The sequence below is a fragment of the Phyllopteryx taeniolatus genome, chromosome 1 (assembly GCF_024500385.1).
Source record: "Phyllopteryx taeniolatus isolate TA_2022b chromosome 1, UOR_Ptae_1.2, whole genome shotgun sequence".
NCBI lineage: Eukaryota > Metazoa > Chordata > Actinopteri > Syngnathiformes > Syngnathidae > Phyllopteryx > Phyllopteryx taeniolatus.
Genome location: NC_084502.1, coordinates 26,044,777 through 26,058,243, shown reverse-complemented (window position 1 = coordinate 26,058,243; position 13,467 = coordinate 26,044,777). Strand labels below are relative to the sequence as shown.

The following is a 13,467-nucleotide window of genomic DNA, read 5'->3' as shown; positions in this document are numbered from 1 at the left end:
CTGTACGAGTCACACCATGCATGAACACAAAAAACATCACAACAACCCACTTCTAAATCTAGCATCATCCCATTTGTGGTGTCCATTATTGTAAAGAAAAACAAGCCAATAAAAATTTCTGCTTTCAAATTCTTTACAACACAAATGGGATTGCTAAAATGTGACAAGACGGGCAACTGCCGTGCCTACCTTGCGTTTGTGCTCTTCCTCTTCTTGCACTTTGACCTGAAGCTTTCGCACCATCACCTGACGCTTCCATTCAGGGATAGCTTTTCCCTGCTCGTCGTGGGTGGGTACGAGCGCCTCCACATCAGCAAGGCTTGACTTTCTCGCAGACTGCGGTCCTGCAGTGCCCGCAACACTACTCCCATTGATTACGGAGTTTAAGTGCAGTTGCTCGAAGCTCGCTGAGGCTGACATAGTCCTGAAGGTTCCCGAGCCAGGTGGACTGGGAGTGGTACTTGGCGTTGTGGGTGGGGAGGTGACCGACCTGTTGGACGCAAGTGGGGATGGCGTCTTGGGTGGTGGGCTACAAGCTCGAGTTTCTGGTGGAGATATGTTGTTTCCCTGGAAAAATATAAAATCACAAACGGACTTCAATAAGTTGGATGTGATGCAATTAAATGCTTGATTGAATACGCAAAGTTTTAATAAGTGTCACAGCCAGGCACGTGTACATAAACCCCAAGTGGTGCTCAAGCACCTGCCCTTTTGCCCTGAATGATAAAAGTGCCCGTTTTTAAGCAGGCCCCCCTTCAATCACCAATAGTAAAAACAAATAAACAAAAACAAATGTGTCATCAATTCCACCCATTGTATTTTGATATCTGACAGGCATTTATTTGAGTCCCTGGGATAATTCTACAACCCCAATTCCAATGAAGATGGGACGTTGTGTTAAAAATAAATAAAAACAGATTACAATGATTTGCAAATCATGTTCAACCTATATTTAATTGAATACACTAAAAAGACAAGATCTTTAATGTTCAAACTTATAAACTATTGGTTTTAGCAAATAATCATTAACTTAAGCAAATAATCATTAACAAGCAAAGAGGAGGCGAGGTTCACCTCTTTGTGAACAAGTGTGTGAGAATATAGTCGAATAGAGGACAATGGTCCTCAACGTACAATTGCAAGGAATTTAGGGATTTCATCATCTACGGTTCATAAAATCATCAAAATTTTCAGAGAATCTGAAGAAATCACTGCATGTAAGCGGCAAGGCCGAAAACCAACATTGAATGCCCGTGACCTTCGATCCCTCAGGCGGCACTGCATCAAAAACCGTCATCAATGTGTCAAGGATATCACCACATGGGCTCAGGAACACTTCAGAAAACCAATGTCAGTAAATACAGTTCGGCGCTACATCCGTAAGTGCAACTTGAAACTCTACTATGCAAAGCAAAACCCATTTATCAACAACACTCAGAAATGCCGCCGGCTTCTCAGGGCCCGAACTCCTCTAAGATGGACTGATGCAAAGTGGAAAAGTGTTCTGTGGTCCGACGAGTCCACATTTCAAATTGTTTTTGGAAATTGTGGACGTCGTGTCCTCCGGGCCAAAGAGGAAAAGAACCATCCGGACTGTTATGGACGCAAAGTTCAAAAGCCAGCATCTGTGATGGTATGGGGCTGTGTTAGTGCCAACAGCATGGGTAACTTATACATATGTGAAGGCACCGTTAATGCTGAAAGGTACATACAGGTTTTGGAGAAACATATGCTTCCATCCAAGCAACGTCTTTTTCATGGATGCCCCTGCTTATTTCAGCAAGACAATGCCAAACCACATTCTGCATGTGTTACAACTGCGTGGCTTCGTAGTAAAAGAGTGCTGGTACTAGACTCGCCTGTCTGCAGTCCAGACCCGTCTCCCATTGAAAATGTGTGGCGCAGCATGAAGCGTAAAATACGACAAAGGAGACCCTGGACTGCTGAACAGCTGAACCTGTATATCGAGCAAGAATGGGAAAGAATTCCACCTACAAAGCTTCAACAATTAGTGTCCTCAGTTCCCAAACATTTATTGAATGTTGTTAAAAGAAAAGGTGATGTAACACAGTGGTAAACATGACCCTGTCCCAGCTGTTTTGGAACGTGTCGCAGCCATAAAATTCTAAGTTAAGAATTATTTGCTAAAAACAATAAAGTTTATCAGTTTGAACATTAAATATCTTGTCTTTGTAGTGTATTTAATTAAATATAGGTTGAACATGATTTGCAAATCATTGTATTCTGTTTTTATTTATGTTTAAAACAACATCCCAACAACTGGAATTGGGGTTGTACATACATGATATATTACATTGATGTTTTGGAATTTTTGACCAATGAGGGGGTCTCACTGGTCAAATGCTGCAGAAGCCATCCAAACCATGGATTGTGTTGTAAGATGTGACTATACAAATTTCAGGAAAAGCCTACTACTACTTTATTTGGGTTTAATCAGAGGCACTTTAAATGGTGGCAGTTTTTTGCTTCATTCTTAACATAGCTACATTCCCATTTACTGTATAAGAGGGCATGTTGTTTATTTTTACTTCCCCTATTTTTTCCCCTAACTGAGTTTTACATAATAAAGGTTATCTGACAGTGGAAATGTTTTTGAAATGATTTATCTATCATTTATGTATATCATATTTTGTATAAAAACCTGCAATTTGAACAGGGGCGTTTAGTTTTTTGTATAACTGTAGCTTCACTTCATCTCCTTTGTCAATAGTTGTATTTGACTGTGTTGATTGTGTTAACAGAAATAAATGCATAATACATATATACAACCCCAATTCTAATGAAGTTGGATGAAATACTGAATATGTAAACTATGTATTCATTCACAATGAATACTTTGTAATTCCAGAATTCTAAGGCATGAGCCCAAAAGAAATGTAATTATGGATACTATGGACTTACATTGCTGCCTGTTGGCCCGCTGTTGGAGAAGACAGTGGTGTAGCCTTTACTGTGAGGTGTTGGCTTTAGGCTCTTTCCTGCTTTGATTTCTGCCAGCAATTCTGAGTTATCACCAGTGGGGGACATCATGTTGAAAGATTTTGTGCCTGCAGACAAAACGATGCAGAAAAGTGAAAACGGTTAGAAATGGAGCCAGAATAAAGGGAGAGAAACAAAAGTCAGAGATACTCTTAAAGGAACAATTTGCAGTTAAAAACACAAGCAAACAAAAAAACTTTTTGTCATGTACACTTCAACTATGTATGAACTGACAGTAGAATATTATTAAAATGACCTTTTGAAAAAACTCACCCCTCTCTGGCATATCTAATGCCTATAATTTAACTTTGTTATTTTACAACTGAGTACGCCAGGACAAGAATAGCCAATCGGAGAGTGTAGAGATGTGACCGAGTCGTATTTTGCTCACGCGCACCTCCTGCTCAGGGGTCTCACGGGGGAACACAGCGGTCTCGGGCAAAATGAGACTATTGTAGTTTCTTGGCCGGATTATTTAACTCCAGTTAGCAACCAAAGTTGAAAAGGAATTGGACAATGCTCTACTTCAAATCAAGAGGAAAGATGTATAATGGTGGTGTGTATCCTCTACGCGGACAGCTGCATGGATGTGCTTGAAGAACTACCGCAACGAGTCATCAGTGAAGTTGATCACCCTCTTATACATTTTAATTGACTACATTGACTACAAAGATACACCAAACTGGAAACATTTTATGTAATGCTGCCCTCTCGCGGCCGACCTCAAGTTGCACTCTGAGGCGGTCGCAGGCGGCTACAACGAACCGGTCAGGTTTAGTGAGCTGGGCGCATCTCTTTGTGCAGAGAGGTGAAGTGGCGGGGGCAGGGGCCTTTGACAGAAGTGAGGCTACATTCAACTATTGCTATCAGTTTTTTAAAACTTGCATATTGTACCATCCATCCATTCTCAATACCGCTTATCCTGTTCAGGGTCACGGGGTGTTGGAGCCTATCCCAGCTGACTTCGGGCGAAAGGCGGACTACACGCTGAACTGGTCGCCAGTCAGTCGCAGGGTACATATAGACATGGACAACCATTCGCACAGTCACTGAGTGGGAACTGACCCCACGCTGCCTGCACGGAAGTCCGGCGAATGTACCACTACACCATCTGTGAAAGGCTAATTTACATATTCAGTATTTCATCCAATCAGGCAGGTTTGAGTACTGGCATGGAACACATACAGACAGGTGGATTACTGGGCTGCAGACTCTCTTGGATATACTGTTTTCTGTGCCTCGCCATAGTGCTTAAAACATACTGTACCAACCAACTGTTTCACAGAAACATCTGTCCTTTTTAAATGACTCCAAATTGAATAAAAACACATCACAGGACTTAAGTGTTATCACACCAGAAACCTCTGATGGCATTTTGCCAGGACAGGAACAATTATTGCACTAAAGGAGGGTGTCATAATTTTTTATGTGACCTATCACCTGATACCAATGTGGAGCTGCTGAACATTCAGTCTAAGAATGGATTGTTATAAAATGTACGTATTCAGCTTCCACAGCCCCTAATCTGCTTACAATGAACAATGTGACAACTTTAGGCAGACTTTGGCTGTGACCTGAAATCCATTTACTAAGTAACCCTTTTACTTTTTGAACAAAATAAGTTACTTTGACAACAAAGTCAATGACAAATTTGGTCCATTTTGTAGGGACAGTGCATTTTAGATACATCGATAACCAATAAACATTAGCAAATGAATAAACAAACTCCAATACACCCCCAGCAGCTGATTCTCACGTCAATAGGATCACGTTAATGAAAGACAGTAAATACAGTAATATTAGACGATGAAACATCCTCGAGCATGACTCTATTAGTCCAAAACAAATTATAGTCACTGGACACCTCACCTTAATTAGAGAATAACTTCAAATAAGTTGAATGTCATCAGTCATCTCTAATTGCTGGATGAAAGTAAAATAGTCCTCCCGTAAAACTGTTCCCTGTTGAGGTGACCACAATGGTCTAAACTGGTCGCAAAAGCCCTCCCACCCTGCAAACTCTCCCTTGCTCTACTGCACTCTTCCTCGGGGAGGAGAAAGCAGCTTCCTGTTAAAGCCTCATCACCCCAGTCGGCGGAAAATCTAAAGGAATCACCAGTAACTGAAAGTGACAGCGAGCCATTGGCAAGCTGGCAAGGAATTATCACACACCCATACACTCACACGCACACACTCACAGCTTGTTAGTCAACATCGCCATAGCCAACTTGATATGCAATTCTTTCATTTACACGCCATTTGCGACATGTGTGCCACTAGCTTCGTTTCCTCACTCATAGTTTGACCTTGCGCATAGAGAGAAACATTTCTCAATTTGTAAAATTATGACATATGACCCCCCCCCAACATCTGAGAAAACAACCTTAGCTCTGCCCTAAAGTTTGTGTCCTTCAATTTGGTTTTTGTGTATTTTTTTTTTAAATTAAAATTATGACTGAATGAAGTCCCTCTGCTAAGGAGATTATATTTTTATCACTGTTTGAGTGTGGATTTTGAAAAAATGGCAAATTCAGGCATACAGTTGCGCATGGCTAGAAGTATTTGGACAATTTTGATGATTGGTTCTTGCTGGTGGAAAGGTGGACGACTGCTTAGAGCGTCTGCCTCACAGTTCTGAGGGCCCGGGTTGAATCCCCGGCCCCTCCTGTGTGGAGTTTGCATGTTCTCCCCGTGTCTGCTTGGGTTTTCTCCGGGCACTCCGGTTTCCTCCCACATCCCAAAAACATGCATGGTAGGTTAAATGACAACTCTAAATTGCCCATAGGTGTGCATGGTTGTTTGTTTGTATGTGCCCTGTGATTGGCTGGCAACCAGTTCAGGGTGTACCCCGCCTCCTGCCCGATGATAGCTGGGATAGGCTCCAGCACGCCCGCGACCCTAGTGAGGAGAAGCGGCTCAGAAAATGGATGGATGGATGGATGGACGGATGGTTCTTGCTGCTTTCAGTTTTGTCAGCTTTATCTTCAGTCAGTGAAAAGCATTCTATTGGGTTGAGATCAGCCAACTCATTTTGCCATTAAAGAATATTCAGTTTCTTGGCCTTCAAAAAGTCTTGATCCTGTAGTAACCCACAAGTAAGACAACTTAAGTGGACGATGGCAAAATCTTTGGTGAAGAGAAAGCCCTTCACAACAGCAAAAGAAGTAAAAATGCTCTGTAGATTTGATAAGAATGACACCTTCATGTGTTGTGGATGTAAAGAGTTTAAACAGTGTACTTCACATTCAACAACGGTAAAGTCAGTATATACTTTGACATAAAACAAGCCTCCCATGTTGTGAAGATTCCTTGGACAGATAAGGGAACCAAAGTCCAGTTGTGTCAGAATGATGGGATGAAAAGAAAATAAGGAAAGGAAAGGGACAGCTCATGATTAAAAGCATGCCACATCAGTGTCAAATGTGTTGGCATTGGCACGTATGGCTCCTAATGGAACAGGCTCCCTGGTGTGTCTTGATGATGTGACTGCTGAAGAAGTAACAGTATAAACTGCAAGGCTCTCCTGACAGCACGGTGCGTCACAGCACAGATAGATAATGCTCATAAAATGCACTGCAAAAGCAACACTTTTTGAAGGAAAAATAGATGTGATGGCCAGGTCACTGCCTGTTCTTAAGCCAATCAACTTACTGAAGGCAGCAAAAGCCACAAACAACCAGGAACTGAAGGTGGTATAAAGTTGTACATTTAGGTGTTATCCAAAAGATGGCAAAGTCTGTCATTGTGAGAGTAAAGTAGGGGATAAAGGTGACAGATGGAGAAATGTACCTAACTCGAATGGCAGCACAAAATATGTCTTTTGTATTAGAGCCTCTGTCTCTTCCTCTTCCTCTCCATCCTGTTGGTATTTGGAAAAGCTGGGAAGAACATTGTAGCATGTCCATTGTTGCAACAGCATTTTAGTCTGACAGTTTGTTGCCCCAATCTCATTTGTTCGATTAGTGTGGTTTTATTTAAGGTTTCTAGACCCACTGATGGCATTTTAGTTAATGCCAACTTAATGTCTTTATGACTTGTTTTACACAGGTAAACAAATCAGGTCATTAGTATTGCATACACTACCCATAATCCTCCAACGTTTTATTGATTTCCTGCAAATAGGGGGAAACAAGACAACTGAATGTAAAGACATTATAAAAAAAACAAAAACAGTAGTATGGTTGTAAAGTATTTAAGTAAGGAGATTATGGGTTTACAGCTTAGTTGCTGTTTTAGTAACACCGCATTTCAGAAAATGATACCAACAGTAACATATGGTGGTGGTAGCGTGACGGTCTGGGGCTGTTTTGCTACTTCAGAACCTGGAAGACTTGCTGTGATAAATGGAACCATTAATTCTGCTGTCTACCCAAAAATCCTGAAGTGATGAACTGATGAAGCCTGCTTGGGTGAGACGCGAAACGTCTTCTAAGACAAACAGAACAGTCCAGTTGTCACTGATTCAATGCCTTGAGACTGAAAGAACATGGAAGAATGAGAATATTCGCAGGCACCTCTGTTGTTTCATTTTGGCGGGTGGATTTATTGGGAAATTATTTATATTTTTGTTTTGTGGTCTCCACTTACTTTTCATTTGTCTTAGTGCCCCTCCCTCTGCCTGCGGGGCAAAGAGACCCCCGCCTTGAAAGAGCAGCAGTGAGGACAGACCATGGCAGGCAAAGAGATGAAAATAGACAAATATAAGCAGACAGAGTAAGATGGAAACAAAGCAAGAGTAAAAACAACAGACTGACAACACAAAACGTTCATGAAAACATGATCACATGAATAGCATTATAGTAGTTTGATAGTACTGACTGAAACCAAGTATATGTTGTTTCATAAGTTATGTGGTATAAAACAGGACAATAAGATATTTTAGTTGGCTAATAATGTGGGCCAAAGGTCGAGGCTAAGTAATTAAGCTTATTTATTATGCTTCGCAGCGTGATTGTATGCTGGCCATTGTTGCACGTTTTTTACTCAAGGCATAATATGTCACCTATTAGTTATTGTTTATGAGTAATATCTGCTCTTGAAGTTATTTTTGTACTGTACCAAAAAAATGGCACAGCACACTGACACTTGATTTAAAAAAAAAAAAAAAAAAAAAAAAACTAATCGAAAAATCCAAATTACGCATATCTTGTTTTACAATATTACAAAAAGGGAAATTATGCATTGATATTTTTTAAAAATTGCTGGTACAAGTGATCATTTGCTTACACACGGTATTCAACCTAAATCCTGCAGAGCTGTGTTCTTGGAAGACTTATTGGCAACTGTTGGAGTACACGGGTCAGTCAGCAGCATCTAACACAGTGGGCCACTTAAGGAAATGGCTGAACACTAAACCAGTTCACAGGGTAATGGTAGCCTAGCATCATGAACTTGAGATCAATTATTCAGGATTGTATTGTTAGGCTCAATATAGCTCTACCTTGAGAGATTTAGGGTTACCTTATTTATTCAGTTTTTTGGAGAAATGTGACACAAGAAAGAGAACTTGACACACACAAACTATAAATAAAGACTATAGAAATAAATGGATGAAAAGAAACGGGCACAAAAACATTTGAGTCCAAATTTGGCTAACTTTGCAATTGCTGTAGGACATTTGGAGTCAAGGGAAACTCACTTCCAGATGAGGAAGATGCACGTCGTTGTTTGTTGGAGATGTTCATGGAGTCATTCTGGGTTGTTGGTGTGTCTGGCGGCAATGGAGGGGGTGGAGGGGGTGTTGGTGTCAGGTTGCTTGGGGGAGGAGGAGGTGGCGGTGGTGGAGGTGGTGCCGGGACCGTTTCCTCTATGGTGCCGTTTTCAGATGTTGGGGTGGAGCCATCGGCAGGCTCCTCCAATAACACAGAGCCCTGGGCATGGAATTGCGTCTGTATTATTATTGCTATCAAATGCATGTTTCAGTCTGTGCATGCACAAGTACATCAGAGTCAAAACAGTAGTGGCAGAACACAAAGCTCTTGTATGTAGCCTTTGTGCTTGTTAGGTTTTGCCAGGAAACTGTATATTTACATCATCATTACCGTCTCCAGTGGAGTTGCATTGCTTACCAAAATCTTCATTCCTATATCAAATACCTGTATGTTGCAGAAGGATTCAAAAGGAAATTTCATCCGTTAGGACAAGCAGTTGGCGCACGTGCATAAAGTTTCTTCACAAAGTGAACTACTGGTCGTGCATGCATATTACACAGCGAATTCAGTTGTTTTTTTAAAGGTCCGTGTGATCATTTTGACAATGTTGATGTCTTTTACATAGACTGATGAAAAAAAATTACGTAAATCAGTGTTTCCCAACCTTTATTGAGCCAAGGCACCCAAAAATATCTCAAAAGGTATGATAATAATAATGATCTTGTTTCAATTTACTCACGAAAACCTACTAATCCTAACCCTAGTGTCAAATCTGGGTCTGTTAAATTGAACACAAAATTGATATACTTGCATGAAGCCATGACTTGTTAATATATGTTGCTGGCATAGATGGATAATGATGTATATTTATTGTTAATAATTAATAATTTTGGGACAAATTAAGGGAAATTGGACAATTTCCGGGCGGCACGGTGGACTACCGGTTAGCACATCTGCCTCACAGTTCTGAGGACCGGGGTTCAAATCCCGGCCCCGCCTGTGTGGAGTTTGCATGTTCTCCCCGTGCCTGCGTGGGTTTTCTCCGGGCACTCCGGTTTCCTCCCACATCCCAAAAACATGCATGCTAGGTTCATTGAAGACTCTAAATTGCCCGTAGGTGTGAATGTGAGTGCGAATGGTTGTTTGTTTCTATGTGCCCTGCGATTGGCTGGCGACCAGTTCAGGGTGTACTGAAGATAGCTGGGTTGGGCTCCAGCACGCCCGCGAAGCGGAACGGACGAAGAAGATGGAGAATTTCCCACAGAACCCTTGGTGACCTTTCCTGTACACTAGTGTGTCAATGGCACCCTGGTTGTGAATAACTGGTTTAAATCCACCCTTAGTAAAAATACTTAGTGAAATGGCTCTCTGCTTACCGAAAATATTTTTATAATAACTGGAGAAAAAAAGAACAATTTGCAGTACAAACGTTTTTGAAATCTATTTGAACTGTTCATTCTTCCATTACCACCAATTTGCATCAAGACTCTTCCTTGCCTGTGTGCATAGGCATGACAGTTTAAATATCTGCTCGGGTGAGAGAACAGCCAATTGTTGCACTGACTGTTGATTGCGACAGATGTAGGCATCCCTGTTCGAGGTCTCCTCTCTCTGCCGTATTTAATCAACTCATACAAACACAATAACAGAGCTAATATGGCCCACTCTCCAGGGGAAACACCAAGGCTAAACAGTTGGGTAGTGGCCATCTGCTGCTGAAAGTGATAGTGCTTTAACCGCCCACCACACCCCTTCACATTACACGCGTCTGACACGCTCTGAAAGCGTGCCATAACTCCAGTGGAAGCGAGTTAATGGACCGTGACAAAGAATCAGCCCCGCCCCTTTTGTTCTTTGAACGCATGCTCATCATTGGAGCCCCCTTTACTCTTCAAGCTCCCCCCAGGGAGTTGGGGGGAGGTTAGTGTCCAGATGAGTCCTGGCAGCACGTGCCACTGATTAGCCAACCCATCTGTTAGGGAGCCTCTGAGACCAGGAGGGGCCCCTCTGAGGCTGTAATTGGCTCAATGGGGATTATCCTCCATATCAGCCGAGCACCCCCTGCTCCGGATTCCCATGAGATTATAGAAATACATCTCCAGAGACAAACATGATTGTGTTTGACAGACTCTGTTCTGTTGCCTGTGGAGGTATGTGGCAACAAATCAACTCAATGATATCATTTTCCTTACTGTATTGGTTTTAGGTGTTTCACGCTAAGCTATTTATTTAAAAAAAAAAAAAAATAATTTGACTTTTTTTTTTTTTGTCCTGTTTGGCTGTTAGGCCAAGCAGAATGGAAAATTTTTAGCCCTTTTATGCCGGAACAGTTTTACTGTGTCACAGTGGAGTTTTAAAGATTCCGCTGTGGTTTCTTAGTATTATAATTGAGGTTTATTGAGAATCAGATTTGATCAGTCGAACAGAACAGAGTTTCTCGAGGGCAGAGAGAAACAAAGACAAAAGACAAAGCACTAATTGTACACAGGATGAGAGAAGTAAATCATTACATTATCTACAACAATGAAACATTAAATATGAATGTTGCATGGGGCTGTAGTGCTACACCTTGTGAGGGAAGGACAAGACAAGCTAGAACAGGACAAGGACAGAGAAGAAGCATGCAGGACAAGGGTCGTGCACCCGACTGTACAACTGAAGTGTGGTGGGATTAATTATGTAAATTCTAAAAGTCTACAGGACGAGAGTATAAGTGAGGGGGTACACAAGCAATTTGGATATTCATGAGTTATTTGTTGCAGTAAGTGCGTGACCCCACACCCAGTGAAAGAGTCCTAGGGGTGTGTGCCTGCGGATACATGCAAGTGAATTGACACCTTTTTACATGCAAAGACTGACAGAAGTGTCCTGTAATTGCTGTGGCCGCGCCGCGGAGGCTGAGGACCCCACCCAATCAATCGAGGGGCGGGATCGGGCCCAGGGGTCCGTCCACCCAAGAGCGGCCCGGCGGACGGGACACGTCCCACACCGAGGTACCCATGGCGGTCCGCCGGCTCCACTGAGGTGCCCCGACAACTGGCCACCCAGTGGGGACCGCAAGGACCCAATGCCATCGCCCCAGCCAACTCCCCCACAAATATGAGTCAGTGCCACTGTACTTTCATAAACTGTGATGACTGAGCTAAGCCCTTGATGGGTCGATTGTCTACGTATGTTCCATTGTAGCTAGTTGGACAGTTTATACAACGAGGTGGAGGCTCAAGAGGTGATGGAAATGAGAGGGCAGTTTGCATCGTGGCAAACAAAAAGCTGAAAAGGACACAAGATTATATAACCAGCTGAGTGGCACGATGCACAGGCAAATACCACTATGATAACCTAATGCCAACAATTCGCCATCGAGCTAAATCTTATTCAGGAAATGCTTCTATCTGAGAGTTATTCATTTACCCAATATACCAAACTTGAGTGAATATTTAAAAAGTTTAGGGTTTATTTTACTGTGACATCAGAGCAATCTAAATGGACACTTGTAAGTGTGCTGAGGCCATGCCACAACATTGCTTTTTAGATCCTTGATTGGGGAGATTCAAGGATCTTAATGAGCTTGTAGACAAAACAGAAGATGTCACCTGGAGAGAAAGGTGAGCCACATATGACTTGAGGATGATGATCTGTAAGATTTGGGCATTTTCATTTCCATCCTCTTTAATGTTTATTCTTAACTGTGTGATGGGTACCTCCTCCTTTGGTGCCATGACTTTGCTCCCACGGAGCTCGGCGGTCTCACTCCCCAGGGTCTTGTAGTAGTCCCCAGTGCTTGGCTGCTTATTGAAGCTCCTAGACTTTCTATTGGAATCAACACGTCTTAGTTTGTCGTGGTTTTCTCCCACCGTCAGCTGCTGAAGAGAAAAAAAATAAGAGAATTTCAGCAATTTGTATAGTTCTTAAAGTTAATTTAAAATTGTTCAATGAAGCACTGAGCCTAAATACTGTATAACTGTTGCCAATGTGTTTCATGCTTTACAATTAGACTTAAAGGAAAGGTAGTATTATACAGTATTTTGTCCAATATTTGCTCTGCTGAAAAGTTTAGGACAACGCGGAGTGCTTAATGGCTTTTCGTTCCAGATTAGCACTCCTCAAGTGGACAAAGGAGCTTAATTTAATAACTGAACAAGGCTTGTATTCAGCTGCAGTGCACTGTTGGCATTTGTGTTTCAGGTAAGAACCACAGGGTACGCAGTATAAGAGACCATTAGGCGCATACCACAGGGCCACAGAGGACTTTCACTTTCCCTGGCATCAAGCTCTTGGAGTCGTAAAGATCAGATACTGAAATCTCACTCAAATATTCAACATGAATTAGCAATGGACTATTGTATGGAGCGCAACCAGTATGTAGCATACTAACATGTTCTCTCATGTCAGTGCATGTCCATTGCAATTTTCAGAATTGCATTTTGTTGCTGTCCACTAAAAAGCATGCAGCTCAGATTGTTTTTATCTATCCGACTTCTGCAATAAGCCGATGAATAGGGCAAACATGCAGAATGAATGGTTTGATCCTGACTGCACTGACGTCTCACATAACCTCATGCGTGACGTTTGTGTGACTTTAGATACATATTGTTCTTGAAAATTTTGGTCCAATACCAGATATTATTTTCATGATGAATATTTTCAATATTAATGTATATACAATACTTATGTATTCATGATCACAGAATTTCTATTCATGGTTACTAAGACTCCCAGACATCCACTGGATGTTCAGTAAAAAAACTAAGAGGAGAGCTGACTCCTGCCCTCTCTTTTTTTAAGGTGTCTTGTTTAGAACTGATGAGCCTGGCAA

At 41.9% G+C, this 13,467-nt stretch overlaps 1 protein-coding gene across 6 annotated transcripts in view; it reads right to left on the bottom strand.

The window, feature by feature from the left end:
* The window catches only part of espn (espin), a 53,543-nt gene that overhangs the window by 14,287 nt on the left and 25,789 nt on the right, over positions 1-13,467 (bottom strand). For 2 of the 6 annotated variants that reach the window (XM_061783544.1, XM_061783563.1), the window contains exons 8-12: positions 12,353-12,514; positions 8,639-8,870; positions 7,588-7,641; positions 2,923-3,068; positions 190-567 (exon numbers count right to left, since the gene is read on the bottom strand). In XM_061783544.1, the coding sequence (XP_061639528.1) occupies positions 190-567; positions 2,923-3,068; positions 7,588-7,641; positions 8,639-8,870; positions 12,353-12,514 (972 nt within the window). The remainder of the gene's footprint in view (positions 1-189; positions 568-2,922; positions 3,069-7,587; positions 7,642-8,638; positions 8,871-12,352; positions 12,515-13,467) is intronic. The other 4 variants (XM_061783571.1, XM_061783579.1, XM_061783554.1 and 1 more) reach the window with 3 other exon arrangements.